Here is a 15,687-nt window from a genome sequence, read left to right as displayed (position 1 = left end):
ATATTAGACATGCATCACTTCAGGACCTTCCACCCCCATCCAAACTCACTCACTTGTCATGGACAATTTTCGAAAATTCAAAATGAACTAGGGAGTGAGTGACTTGAGTTCAACGCCACTATTATATTACAAAGTGAATGCTTAATGTAGCAAGAAAACCAGGACCGATGCAGGCCTTAGACGTTCACCGGTTTGGTGAAATGCTGACAACCCTAGAAACCCAATCAGGAATTGTCTTCGAACTTAATATCACAGGATCCTGGAATGTCTATGGGAAGCAACTCTACTATGCGCATTGCAGCCACTTGCGCCCCCTTTCTGTATAAAATCACTTCAAAATTCATGAAAAATGATTAGCGATGAAGTCGAAAGAAAAGCCGACGAAAAGAAATGGGCAAAAGAGCAATGTTTATTCAAGATACCTACCTGATCAAAAGATCAAAAACGGATACAACAGATCATATAGATGCTGGATCAAATGGATCAAATAGTCACATAGAAAGACAAATTAAAGACTCAAAACTGAACCGATACAAATAATATTTATTACTAAAACTCTTGCTAAAACAGCCTCATCCCCATTTTTTCAGAAAGCCCCTTTACGTTACATCCCGGAAACATTCATGAACCATTTTAAGTTTATAAGCACTTCCGATTAATGACATACATCACTTCCGGTTTTTGCAAAACATATAACCAATGCAGTACAACTATGAAAAACACAATTCCTAATCATATCATTCGAAATACACGTTTGTGTACATAAATATTGCAAATTTCTGTTGGGTTTAGGGGTCAGAATACAAACAAACAAATATATATACACAATGTAGTGCTAAACCTTCATCTAAAACTGTATGCCCTGAGAACATAAATTGTGACTGTCACTGAAACCTCATCAGCGATAGAAAAAAATTGTGACTGTCACTGAAACCTCATCAGAGATAGAGAGAGACTTATCTGACGTGGCTGAGACTGACATATCTCACACATAAAAGTCTTCAGTTTGGACTTAAAAGTACATTATTGTTGCTGTGATCTGATGTGAAAAGGTAGCTTGTTTCTTGTTCCGAAAGAGCGATTGCTTTGCGTTTTTTTATGCGGGTAGACTGAACTTGCAGCAAGTGCTAATCACTGAACCTCAACTATAAAGATGGTTGATTCTGATTAAGTTAGACAGATAATGTGTCAATTTACACATTTGAAGACAAGGACCGATTCCTTGTTCCGTATCAGGTGTGCACAGGTCACTGGCAGTTCTTATGTGATGAATTCATACGTTTTCGTTTTCCTAAAGGTCTCGTGATTGACGAAAAAAACTACGAAAATGGGGATCATGTTGTCAGACTCTTTGACTTATGTATCTTCTTAACCCAACCCTTGGCACGTCCATTTAGCTGGAATACTCCTGAATGTAAAGTAGCGGCCATAAAATGATCGAGTTCCGTGATGCATAACAAACCAACAATGTACAGTTTTGTCTATACAATAATACCATAGTAGCGCTAGGAGTTGTTCTTGGGGAGGAAGGAAGAGGGTGCAAATGAAAAGATGGCCTCTATTGGTATCTTAGTGTAATAAATAAAAGATGGCTGTCAAACGGCCACTGATTTTCCAATATAGATATTAAGTTCAAGAATAAATTAGCATGTTGAAATATTTACAAAAGAAACTGAAGACAATGATTTACAACCGAAAAAGGACAACATTCACTGACATGGATCCTCGGGGGACGATCAGTCTGGCGGATATGCAGTATAGGTGTCGTTGTTCTGAAAGCAGGTGTGGTTGTGACGTCATCGGGCTCGCCCATCCAATGACATTACAGCTCTCAAACTAGTCCGATCCCAGCTTCACAAGGATGGCCATGGCATCAGCCTTCTGATATTCTGAAGTATGGCAATAGTCAATTGTCATTTTCTCAGTACTAAATGGTCCAATAGGTGGTATTGGGCTAATCTATTCCGTTACTTTCTGTTTGTTTTTTGTTTAACGTCGCACTCAGCAATATTCAAGCTATATGACGGCGGTCTGTAAATAATCGAGTCTGGACCAGACAATTCAGTTATTGACATCATGAACATCAATCCACGCAATTGGTATACGATGACATGCATCATCAACCAAGTCTGCAAGCCTGTGAGCCTGACCACCTGACTAGTCGGCTCAGAGTCAGTATACTATATGTTTCGAGAGGTCGTAGTTGTAGATTGAAACCGATTGTGCTGATGCGTGGTTCGAATCCCGCGTCCCTATTGGTCATATACCTGGACTGTTGCTGACTGCAATCAACAAGCAAATACATTGTGCACATGGTTTAGGGTCCGATCTGGGACTTGGGATTTTGTATGGAGATATTTTTTATCAGCTTGAAACCAGATATTTTTTTAACTAGAAAAAAAATAATGAAAATATGATATATATCATCACCTGATGCAATCAAACTTTTCCCAGAAACTGGTGAATACATTATCGTGGGTCCTTTGGGAAACGTATACGAGGAACACAGTGGCTCTCTATCCAGGACTACTAACCATCCGCTGTCTTCGGCACACTTCCCAAGAAAGTAGTTGATGTAGAAGCGACGAGTCTGCCAGCTACAATGTTGAGTTAAGAATCATATATATTGTGACTGAATGGCGGTTTACGCCGCGGTCAGCAATATTTCATCCGCACCACGGTGGTCAAAACAGATTGGAATCTGTTTAAACAGCGGTGGATAGCATGAACAATGATCCACGCCGTCCGGCTACGATGAAACATCCCCACCCGAGCCTCATTGTAATCGGTACATTTGGTCATCTGGATCTATTTGGACCCGGAATTCCACTGGACAACTTTCAGATGAACTACCAGTATAGTTAGGGCACCTGGTGTAGGGATTTCAGGATAGTACTATTGCTTGGCGTTGGCGTCTTGTATTTACATAGAGTGAGTGAGTGAGTGAGTGAGTAGAGTTTAAGGCGCTTTTAACAGTATTCCAGTTATATCACGGCGTCTCAGCTTAATGTGGGAGGAAAGCCCGAAATGATGCAGGTCTCAGACGTTTACGACTTCGGTGAAACCCACGAGCACGAGCATGGTGCTGACAAACCTAGAAACATAATCGGGGCGAACCGGGATTCGAACCCACAATCATAGGTTTCTGGCATGTCCAAGGGACGCAACTCTGCACAGCGAATTGCGGCGCCTTGGACGACTGGGCCACCCTTGCCCCCGTATTTACATAGAAGAAACACAGAACTTACTAAATAATATCAGCAGGCACATTAGGCCAAAACATCAAAACACCAAAACAAACTGTGAAACTATGTACCTTTAACAATGTTGCCGGTTGGCTCTTTCTGATTTAGACACAGCGGATACAATCTAGTATTCGGTACCTACCCAGTAATCCGGAAGATGGTTGAGGAATAGAGGTCGGACCAGCTTGATGATACCACCCTGCTGGAGGTAAACCAATTCTCCTTGTTCGAGTTTTTTCCATCAAATACAATCACTGCTTTCACCTGGGCCTCCGCTATCAGTAGAATCTTTACCTGAATGTCATTGAACCAGTGAAGTAAACTCTCTCATATTTGTAAACAAAATAGATTCCTGAGATTTCCATTTCATTTAATGGCGTTAGCGTTGGCTTAAGTGGCAACAACCTTCTCCTCAGTAACCAGCGGGCTAATGAAATTGAAACCTAGCTGTGTTTACGAGGTCCTGATTTTGTATATGACACCCATGAAGGTCATCTCGAAAATAATTTATTTATATTTATGGTCTTTCATTTTAGTATATGAGTACTTGTACATGTAGACAGGTTCAGCATATCATTTTTTATATTGTTATTGAGCTTTCTTTACCTTTGGAGGGGGCACGGGTGGCCCAGTCGTCTAAGGCGCTGTGATTCGCTGTGCAGAGTTGTGTCACTTAGACACGCCAGAAACCTATGATCGCCCCGATTATGTTTCTAGGTTTGTCAGCACCATACCCGTGCTCGTGGGTTTCACCGAAGTGGTAAACGTCTGAGACCTGCATCATTTCGGGCTTTCCTCCCACATTAAGCTGACACGCCGTGATATAACTGGAACACTGTTAAAAGCGGCGTTAAACCCAACTCACTCACTCACTCTTTACCCTTAGTACTTAAACCATGCCCTTCATTATAAATTTTCTCAAAATGCATTATAGTTCAATGATACCTTTGGACTGGTGAAAATTCGTGCATGCCTACATGCGTGCGTGCGTGTGTGTGTGCACGTGGCTGCTTGTACTAGTCCGGACATAAGAGGGTTTGATAGTGCTAGCCCGCTGAGAAACCATGTCGCAGTTTAACACGGACAACACACCCATACACATTATACCGACCAATCCTTGTTTAACCCATAAATGTCGAGGCAGGGTAACAGCAAGTACCATCTCTTAACGTCTTCTGGTAAGACGTGGCCGGGGATCGAACCACCGACCTTTCAATCTATCCACCAGACAGATCCATCAATTCAGATGACGCTTTGCATCAATAATAATCAATGATAACTTCCAGAAAATAATCCCTTAGTAATCGTACACACACGAGTAATGTCTGTGAATATCTAGGTTAGTTACTTTACATGTAGTATCGCACAAGGCCAAATTGAGTATTTTTTCAATCTGTTTTAGACCCGTGAAGGTCCGGGGTAGAATAGGTCTTCAGCAACTAATGCTTGCCGTAAAAGGGGACTTTGCTTGTCGTAAAAGGCGACTGACGGGATCGGGTGGTCAGGCTCGCTGACTTGGTTGATGCATGTCATCGATCCCAATTGCGTGGATCGATGCTCGTAATACCAATCACTGGATTGTCTGGTTCAGACTCGATTGTTTACAGAGCGCCGTCATATAGCTGGAATATTGCTGAGTGCGGCGTTAAACAACAAACAAACAAACAAACAAAATAAATAAATAAATAAATCTGTTTTATATCGCAGGGGGACAAAAACTCGAGAGACGAATGAACAATAGTTTTCCCTGTCGTGAATACTTTTTAATATCATTTTCATTACCTGAATTATGTTAAGAGAGGTCCATTCGTTGAGGGCCTTGCTGCGGAAGTGAAGGTCACAAGGGAGAGAACTGTTGAGTGATCGACATCCAGGCATGACATCTTTTCTGTCCAGGGGGTGGTCATGGTAGACGGAACTGTTCATCCACACATCATAACTAAAGACATTGATGCCTGCTGATATCCGGAACACAAGTGCCCATCCGTCGATCAGGACCACGTCTTAAAGGGCAAGTAGAAGCAACATAGCATTTTTGCAGATTTTAAGTATTTCGGGTATACATAACCAAAAATGCTTGACCAAAATTAAATTTGAAAAAGGGAAAATAGCGTAAAACAGACGATAAAAAACGACAGACGATACAAAAAAAACCGACAGAAGAAATCGTCCCCAAACGGAAAAATCCGCCACTGAGGCATTAAGACGGGTTCTCGGTGTTTGACGCGCTGCGGAATATCAACGATCCGGCCGGCGCCCAGTCTGCCTGGTGGGTGCTCTTCCTACGTGTCAAGCACCTATTTCTATCGGTACACATTCACCCCCGCGTGGAGATTGGTAAGGCAATAGGGGGTTAAGAGTGGCATCTCCCATATGACATAACCAATGGGTGGACTATGTTCACCTACACTGTACTGAGTGAAAACTTAACTGTACTGAATGAAAATATATATCATTGAGTGAGTGAACATATTGACAAAATATTATGATCTGGGGTATAAAAGGAATTACAGACAAAAAACAGTATTCCAATGCGATAAAGCTGATCTACAGTCTATTCCCACATCTAAGAGGGGTAGGCACTTAGTTTTTGCCGGATACAAGCTCGTGGTAAAGACCTGATGTCAAACTTCCATTCACTGGAAATGTTCACACAGAAAATGCCCGACCATCATTAACACCAAATGACCTTGTCACAAAGCACAATAACAAAAATGTCATTGAGCAGAGGGTCGGCGTCCACAAATAATCTCGAGGGGTGGCATTCAATGTCTGTACAAATTCATTGAGATACTGCAGGATTAGCAGGATTATACAGCGATCACAATCAAGTTTAGTTTGATGCCAATCGAGAAGAAAACACCTAGCCAATGCCCTTGGAAGGGAGAAGAAACAACTTCTCGCCAACCAGTGAACGATTATCACAATGCTGTTTAACTACTAGTTGGACTTTGTGAATTATGTAAGTTTGATGTGAGAAGAAAGAACGTAATTTCTATTGTGTATCTTTGTGTCGGAAATCGTTGTGTATGATCTTGACGCCCGCAGCCCACTAGTGATATTGTATGATGTTTTGCCGCTACCTTTTGAAAGAAATCTTCAGTTGCAATTTAAAAAAAGAATTTATGTAATCCAACAGTGTGTGTGAAAATAATTTTTTTAATAATGATTAATGATCCCTATGGTACGCCTATGATATTGTATGATGCTATGCAACCACTTCTTGCAAGAACTCTTCACCTGCAAATTAGAAGAAGAATGTTTTCAATCCAAAATCGTGTGTGACAATATTGTCTCTTCGGTTATTGCTGGCTATAGTCCGCCTGTGGTATTTTACAGTCGCTCCACTCAATATGGCGTGGGCCCTTAGCCTGATTATGTTAACAGGTTTCATGTGTGTATGTATGGATGGATAGATGGATGAAGTATTGTATGTATGTATACATGTATATATGTATGCTTTCAGTTTTGTTCTCTCTCTCTCTCTCTCTCTCTCTCTCTCTCTCTCTCTCTCTCTCTCTTACGAAATGAAATATTAAAACCTGTACAGCAACATTTCAGCCTAAAAAAATATGAAATAAACACAGTTGTCGATTCAAAACATGAATACCATACACACATGTACCTACAGGTCATACAACGTACACAAGTTCCCAGCTGTCATCACAAAATAGTTGATTTGTGTTCAAAATGTATTTTTCTATGTCTGGATTTCCGTTTTGGGGATCCTCATCTCGGACGAAAATGTCTTTCTTGTGTAGAGGAGATTAGGGTAAATGATAAATAAGCCTCGTTTTACTGATCGCGAGACATACCACAAATGTGTTCTTTCTTAATACCAGGTGTATTACAATAACTTAATTTCTCATAATAAAAATACCCATTAATTGTGCCTACCTTTTTAAAGACATTGGCTCTGATACGAACTAATATATTGCCAATATTTACCAGTTTCACATTGCTTTTGGATTAGGGTCCAACTTCCAGATTGGGAACAGGATGTTCTTTTCTTCTTGGTTCCACCAGGGAACGACATCAAGGCTTCACATGTGTACGTAGCCGTGCTGCCGTAGCGTGTTGCAGCGTAGTCAACTGTCGCACCTGTCATCGCTGGTGGAATTCCACAGTCAACTAAAGGAGGTATTTGTCAATAAATGAAAAGTGTTAAAATCAACAACTGAATAAGATTACGAAATGAACATGTATTTATGTGTATTGCACCCTCTGAATACCCCAATTGGGTGGCGCATTTACACTGATGTTAACCCAATCAGAAAAAGCGACAAAGCCAAAGATTTCATTAATCATAAGAAAGAGTCGGTTGTACGATTCCGACTACACAATATGCATGTGGTTAGGCATCACTATCAATTAGTATTTTACAAGATTTTCGAAAAAAAAGTGTATCCTGTCTCACCGGTCGCAACCATTTCTGCAAAAATAACGCGCTTGCTACAAGTCAAACCTGCCTTGTGTCGGTAATCTTTTAGTAGTGGCTTTACAAACGAAGTTTTGTAAAAATACGCGCTTGCTACTCACGCCCTTGACAAGTCACCCCTGCATTGTCCCAAGTACCGTCCGTTGTGCATGTTCCCTCTGCTGGCCCCGTCACCTCGTAGCCTACATCACACACCAGCTGGCGGCGTGAGAGAACAGTGTTGCCATGGTAAGTCATGTTGCCATTCTCTGGCGAGGCAGTCACCGGGCATGTTACTGCAACATTAATAATACTAATAATGAAAATAATTTAAACAAAGTCATTAAAAAGTCCTTATTTATGTCTGTTTTCGAAACAGGTTCATGGAAAATGTTTCCTTGTGTACTTCTGGCTGCAGAGACATATCCCATCTTGGCCCTACAATGGTCACATAATTCTTATTAAATGTAACTTTACTGATCCATGAAACATTCGCCCTATCATATGTTTTAATACACATAGACCGCTTCCCCGGTCTAAAGGTGGACCGGAAGGCCCAGGGTTCAATCCACGGCAGCTTCATACCAAAACACGTTGAAAGATGGTACTTGTTGTTACCCTGACTGGGGCTAAGTATTAAGGGGCTAAAACAAGGACTGGTCGGCTCAGAGTCAGTATTCTGTGTCTGGGTGGGGTATTCATGTTAAACTGAGGCATGGTATCTCAGCGGGCTAGCAATATAACATACTAGGCATTAGTCCGGACTAGTACAAGCAGCAACACACACACGAACATGCATGCACGTCGCTATTTAAGTGCAATAATCTTGGACGCGACGTTAGACCCCATTTCACCTCGCCTTAATTACACACAAGATCTTTACAGAGTGTTTGACAAATCTAGTGTAATCGTAGTGTTCTTCTAACCCTTTCATCCTCGGGTACCAAGGGGGCACGGGTGGCCCAGTCGTTCAAGGCGCCGCGATTCGCTGTGTAGAGCTCACTCACTCACACTCGGGTAACAAAAGGGGGCGGGAAAGGGATGCAGGGGATACAAAGATCAAATCCTTTTTCAGATTATTATATTAGAAGAGGCTAAAGCTTATCACCGCAACCTCTCAATGTGCTGGATTGACCACAAGAAAGCATATGATTCTGTCCCTCATGAATGGAATTTGAAGTCCCTGCAATATATTTGACCTACCTGAGAGATAACGTGTACGTTCAGGTCTTTTATTAGTTGCTCCTAACTTCGCTTGAGATGTACAGTAAACTACGGTTATAACGAACTCAAAGGGACTACTATTTTTAGTTCGTTATAACCGTAGTTCGTTAAACGTACATATACAGCATGTCTGCAGTAGTCGGGACCAAAAAGGAAGTTCGATATATCCGTCAGTTCATTATAAGGGTGTTCTTTATAATCGTAGTTTACTGTATACGCAAGGTTAGGTACGTGTATTTATTTTATTGCACCCTCTAAATACTCCATTGCGGTAGCATATTTACACTGATTGTTAGCCCAGTCAATAAAATCGACAAAACCATTTCCATATTCATAATTTTAGGAATTCACTGAGTCTATTAATACGTTTTCGGCTATTTGAGAAGTATGTGTTCAGAAATCAGTATCAATTAGTTTTAAACCAGGTGGGCGTATCCTGTCCCACCGGCCGCACCCGTCACAAACACGTGCAAAGGCAAGTGAATTATTCACCTGAACAAACACGGAAACACATGCTACAAGTGTAAATAGGGAATCTCTTCAGACATCATTTTGGTCACTGATGCGTTAATATCTCGTGTTTTTCGTAATGTTGAAAATTTACATGTTTCGTAGTCCATGGATCCCTTATCGAGTACTTATAATTGACTTGACAAACATTGCCACAAGTGAATCGGAGCTATGAAAATGCCTTAAACACAATTTTCAAAAATTCCCTTGGCAGCATAGGTTTCTTTTCAACTTTTTTAGTCAAGGCTACTTGTATGTTTTAGACACAATTTTATGGATAACAGCTTCTTTAATACTGTGAAAAGCGACGTTTCCGTATAGATCCTTATACCCATGTCAAGTCTTGCTTGATAACGGTATAAGGATCTATACCGAAACGTCGCTTTTCACAGTGTTAAAGAAGTTGTTATCCATAAAATTGTGTCTGTCTTGTCATCCTTCAACTTCTAAGTAATGCCTAACAAACAATGTGTATGTTTTATGAGTAATTGAACAAAGGCGTATATAAATGACTGAGAGGAAAACCATTTGTTGAGTTTGCTGTCACATTCAAACGGATGACAATGTGACCGGCAATCAGTTAATAGTGGTTTTACGAACGAAGTTTTGTAAAAATACGCGCTTGCTACTCACGCCCTTGACAAGTCACCCCTGCATTGTACCAAGTACCATCCGGTGTGCATGTTCCCTCTGCTGGCCCCGTCACCTCGTAGCCTACATCACACACCAGCTGGCGGCGTGAGAGAACAGTGTTGCCATGGTAAGTCATGTTGCCATTCTCTGGCGAGGCAGTCACCGGGCATTGTACTTTTTAATAATATTTTTAATAGCACATGTATGACAACTATACTGTCATCAACCAAAAGTTATAAAGCATAAACATTGTTGCTGTTCCATACGAATTCAGACAACTGTGATAATATTATGCTCAATGGTAGTTTCACGAGATCGTGTTAACATATTTCTATTATGATGGATAGAAGGGTTCAGATTACCTTGCTTATCCTCAGGGATAACATCATTGGGGATCGCGGTAACTAAAAGTCTATTACATATTATTTGGGTCGTTCGCGCTACAACGAATCTCTTCCATTTATCGCCGCAATAAACAGTATTTCTGTTACATCACGGGATGTAAATGAGTCTTTTTAGTACGGTGTTAACATACAAAGGATAATATTCATGATATGAGATTCGGTCCAACGATCATAGCATCCTTGCACGACTAAGGGAAGTAACTCTTCGCAGCGCCGTACACGACTGGTGAAACCAATATTAAATGATGGCTGTGTTTGGTATGATACGGCCGGGGATCGAACCATCGACCATCCGCTCTCCTGGCAGATGCCCTTTCCAGCATACCACGGAGGCGTTCTGTTGATCAGGAAACACCACGCATGCGTGGTCGCGTCAGCCATGGATGGTCTACTCACATATGTCCAGACAGATGTAGGTGGTGCCAACTGGTATGCACTGAGCATTGTTTAGACAGGGGCTGCCGTCACACGGTCCGTGAACAGCTGTACCTAACTACAACAGAGGAAATTATATTGTATACGATTACCTAGAATTTGTGTTTTAACGAAATTATAGACTAAATCCATTTTTTGTCTTCCCTTGAACTTTACGTATATTCCGATTTCAATGATATGTTGTCCCGTTAGATTGTTTTTAAAAATATTCTAGTTCTAGGTACACGTACGTATGTGAGTAAGAAGGTGGGTGTTTGAGTTGGGTTTAACGCCGCTTTTAACCGTATTCCAGTTTTATTACAGCGTGTCAGCTTGATGTGGGAGGAAAACCCAAAGTGATGCAGGTCTCAGACGTTTACCACTTCGGTGAAACCCACGAACACGGGTATGGTGCTGACAAACCTAGAAACATAATCGGTGCGAACCGGGACTCGAATCCACAATCATAGGTTTCAGGCGTTCCCAAGGGATGCAACTCTGCATAGCGAATTGCGTCGCCTTAGACGACTGGGCCATCCCTGCCCCCAAGTGAATAAGTGAGCTGGGTTCGACGCCACCTCGAACCGTATATCAGGAATAGCGCGACGTGTTAAGGAAAAATCCAAATGATGAGGTCTCGTAATTACCGCATGCTGACTTTTTATCAAAATTCGGGCCACATTCGGGGGGGGGGGGGAATTTCAAATTGACCAAGCTTTGTAAGAATGCCGTTCGAATACTTAGAATGCGCTTCGAACCCGCCTCGAATGATTCTTGCACATTCCGAATACAGCTCGAATGTAGTTGGAACACAGTAGGAATATTTAGAATGTTGTTAGAATGCAGTCAGAATATTTAGAATGCACTCAGAATGCAGTCAGAAGTTTTAGAATGCACTTCGAATATCAAGGAATATACAGAGAATTTTCATTCCGACGGCATTCCGGCTCATTCTGCCTCTACTGTGACTAGGGTTTTACCGATTAAGTGAAACCCGTGAGCACGAGCATGGACAAAAACAAGAATCGTCATTAAGGCGAACCTAACACTCGAACCCACTACAACAGGATTCTGTCGAGCAAGGACAAAACGAGAATCGACATTAAGGTGAACCTGACACTCGAGCCAACAATACTAGGATTCTGTCGAGCAAGGACAAAAACAAGAATCGTCATTAAGGCGAACCTGACACTCGAACCCACGATAACAGGATTCAGTCGAGCAAGGACAAAAACAAGAATCGTCATTAACGCGAACCTGACACTTGAACCCACGAAACCAGGATTCTGTCGAGCAAGGACAAAAACAAGAATCGTCATTAAGGCGAACCTGACACTCGAACCCACGATAACAGGATTCTGTCGAGCATGGACAAAAACAAGAATCGTCATTAAGGCGAACCTGACACTCTAACCCACGATAACAGGATTCTGTCGAGCAAGGACAAAAAAAAGGATCGTCATTTAGGCGAACCTGACACTGGAACCCTAAGACAAAAATCGTCATTAAGGCGAACCTGACACTCGAACCCACGATAACAGGATTCTGTCGAGCAAGGACAAAAACAAAAATCGTCATTAAGGCGAACCTAACACTTGAACCCACGATAACAGGATTCTGTCGAGCAAGGACAAAAACAAAAATCGTCATTAAGGCGAACCTAACACTTGAACCCACGATAACAGGATTCTGTCGAGCAAGGACAAAAACAAAAATCGTCATTAAGGCGAACCCGACACTTGAACCCACGATAACAGGATTCTGTCGAGCAAGGACAAAAACAAAAATCGTCATTAAGGCGAACCTAACACTTGAACCCACGATAACAGGATTCTGTCGAGCAAGGACAAAAACAAAAATCGTCATTAAGGCGAACCCGACACTTGAACCCACGATAACAGGATTCTGTCGAGCAAGGACAAAAACAAGAATCGTCATTAAGGCGAACCTGACACTCGAACCCAAGATAACAGGATTCTGTCGAATATGGACAAAAATAAGAATCGTCATTAAGGCGCACCTGACACTTGAACCCACTAAAATAGGATTCTGTCGAGCATGGACAAAAACAAGAATCGTCAATAAGGCGAACCTGACACTTGAACCCAGGATAATAGGATTCTGTCGAGCATGGACAAAAACAAGTATCGACATTAAGGCGAACCTGACACTCGAACCCACGATTAAAAGGATTCTGTTGAGTATGGAAAAAACAAGAATCGTTATTAAGGCGAACGTGACACTCGAACCAACGATAACAGGATTCTGTCGAGTATCGACAAAAACAAGAATCGTCATTAAGGCGAACCTGACACTTGAACCCAGGATAATAGGATTCTGTCGAGCATGGACAAAAACAAGTATCGACATTAAGGCGAACCTGACACTCGAACCCACGATTAATAGGATTCTGTTGAGTATGGAAAAAACAAGAATCGTTATTAAGGCGAACGTGACACTCGAACCCACGATAATAGGATTCTGTCGAACATGGACAAAATATAGCCGTCATATAGCTGGAATATTGCTGAGTGTGGCGTAAAGCAACAAATAAACCAAACCAAACCAATTAGTTCAACATTTTTAACTTAACCTACCTTACAAATACTATCAAAGATCTTTCTCTGGGGTTCCTGTTGTACTCCTGGTTCAGCGTGTAAGTCACAGTCCCTTCTTGAAACATCATAGGTCACGGAGTTGCATTTGGGGATATATTTACATACATGCATACATTGAAGCAGGTTGTTTGTCTTGATACCTTGGTGCAGAGGTTGAGCGGGAGATACTGCGGACCAGGAGACTGTATCGCAAAGTGATGCTGTAGCCGCTTCACAGTACAACCACAGTATTAACAGTACGAAAAATACATAAACCCCCGCCATCTGATTGTTAGTAGCGATGTTTGCTGGGCCTCTCTGTCTCTCTCTTATGTATCTGAAATGATAAATGTAAATACTTCTAACAACATTTTAATTTATAATCGAAAAGAATTAATTGTAACATGCACACTAGATTTTCAAATATATTTGCAAAAGAGGGCAGCTTGTCTTAAGACAAACAGAAAACACGATGAAAACACATCGTGAGCATTCGCTTCCAGATGCTCATTGACAAAACAGATCCACGTAAGAAATTGTTATTATACCCATATATTCAGGTGATTGATGCCCAATATTAAGGTTATGCTTAAAACACGTTCAAATAGTGGTTTTATTATAGGTATATATTGCAGTTCAATAATTTTCTCTTTGTATTCGTAATTATCATGACTTGTACATGCATATTTCCCTATTTTGATTTTAGCAATGACGTCATTAAGAAATAATGAAAACATAACTGCCGATTCTCACACTTTTCAATTTCAACTTGCATTTTGAAATCCACATATCAGTCAGTAGGCATTGGCCAAACTGATATAGTCGATATTGGTTTTATAACCTTGTGTGAATATTAACTTTTTAATAATTGAACATATTTGGACATGGCTGAGTAGAGAAACTCGATTGTCTATTGTGTAAACACAAAACAGAATGATGTTTATATTGATGTGATGGCTATGCTATTTTATTCATGTTTAGCATTATGATATTTCTGTTCATGTTATTGAGGAGGAAATTCTTTTAACAGTTTCATTATAATAATTAATGAGGGATACCAAGATTCCGTATGAATCCCATCCTTAATGTGTTTGTGTTGCTATTGACATATCTATGTAAAGCAAATCAACTCATTAGTTAACAGACGCCATAGTACCATGAAATTTCATCCTCAGGAAGGTCGCTCCAAGACACAATGCTTCAGTCTGTGAAATCGAAAAGGTACTGAGTGAACTGAATCCTTTTTGCCATTATAACTAGGCGCTGAAACATTAGCAATTGAGAACGACTGTCAACGAACTGTTTTTGCAGGTAGCTTGCATGAAGTATAAGTCCATGTATTATCAAAAGGAGTATTGCTATGGTAGTATACGCAGGCCTGGGCCACGCATTCGTTATATCCTGCCCATTGACTTTGTGTGTTGTTGTGTTTGGTTACTTGAGGAAATTCCTTACCATTGCATAAACTTCAATCAAAATCACCAACCGGCGACACAAGAGCGGTTTACAGTTACCGCATTTGTGAACCATAAGTTGACAGACATTATTCTTTAAAGATAGAACGGAATACTGCGCCAATACATCAACTATTTAATGAAGCGATGGGTTTTGTAAAAGACAACTCATTTGACGATTGAAAAGGTGACAGAATTGTATGGCTATGGTCTAGTTGAATAGATAACGAAATTCAGGAACGTCTCAAATTTTTATTGTCATAGTGGACTGTATCTATTTGTTAATTTTCTATTTGATTTATTTATAATAAATATAATAAACAATAAATAATAAGAAGTCCGGTCTTGAGATTTTTTGTTTGTTTTTAACGCCGCAATATCCAACTATATCAGGGCTGCCTGTAAATAATCGAATCTGGACCAGACAAACCAGTATCTGATAGTATGTGCGTCGTTCCAGGTTGGTACTTTTTGTTACCCTGCCTGGCTTGGCACTGGTATACAAAACGAGGAATGGCTGCCCGACGTCAGTACATCGAATCTGAGTATCACACCCTTAGTAATTACGGCAAATGCAAGAAGTAATCATTTTTGTCCTAAGTTGGTCATTCGAATTGGGCAGTCGGTAGCACTGTGTACTCGAAAACAATATAATATGTCTTTGTGGAGTATCTATGTTAAACTGTATCCATGTTAGACTGTTGTTTTCAATTCACATTTTTTACATGTAGAGCTGTAGCTGTGAGGATTTGACTTTAAAACTATGACTTTCGGGTGCACCGTACTTAT

The 15,687-nt window shown here is 40.8% G+C and overlaps 1 protein-coding gene across 1 annotated transcript; it reads right to left on the bottom strand.

The window, feature by feature from the left end:
* Positions 1–532: 532 nt before the first annotated feature.
* LOC139445976 (uncharacterized) lies at positions 533–13,761 on the bottom strand. Its single transcript, XM_071227228.1, has 8 exons — positions 13,445–13,761; positions 10,830–10,926; positions 7,785–7,958; positions 7,194–7,376; positions 5,028–5,248; positions 3,388–3,539; positions 2,431–2,597; positions 533–1,889 (listed from the first exon to the last, which is right to left on the bottom strand). The coding sequence occupies exons 1-8, from the start codon at positions 13,727–13,729 to the stop codon at positions 1,837–1,839; spliced, it is 1,332 nt and encodes a 443-aa protein (XP_071083329.1). The 5' UTR covers positions 13,730–13,761; the 3' UTR covers positions 533–1,836.
* Positions 13,762–15,687: the final 1,926 nt, after the last annotated feature.

Source organism: Haliotis cracherodii, unplaced genomic scaffold (assembly GCF_022045235.1).
Source record: "Haliotis cracherodii isolate W230 unplaced genomic scaffold, xgHalCrac1.p SCAF_6, whole genome shotgun sequence".
Classification (NCBI taxonomy): domain Eukaryota; kingdom Metazoa; phylum Mollusca; class Gastropoda; order Lepetellida; family Haliotidae; genus Haliotis; species Haliotis cracherodii.
Note: the sequence above shows the minus strand (reverse complement) of the source record. Positions and strands in the feature narration are given on the sequence as shown.

Coding starts and splice junctions, on each gene's coding strand:
- LOC139445976 (XM_071227228.1), bottom strand. CDS start 13,729: ATGGCGGGGGTTTATGTATTTTTCGTACTGTTAATACTGTGGTTGTAC. Junction 7,377..7,784: donor AGGGGTGACTTGTCAAGGGC/GTGAGTAGCAAG, acceptor TACCTCCTTTAG/TTGACTGTGGAATTCCACCA. Junction 3,540..5,027: donor CCTCTCTTAACATAATTCAG/GTAATGAAAATG, acceptor AATGACATTCAG/GTAAAGATTCTACTGATAGC.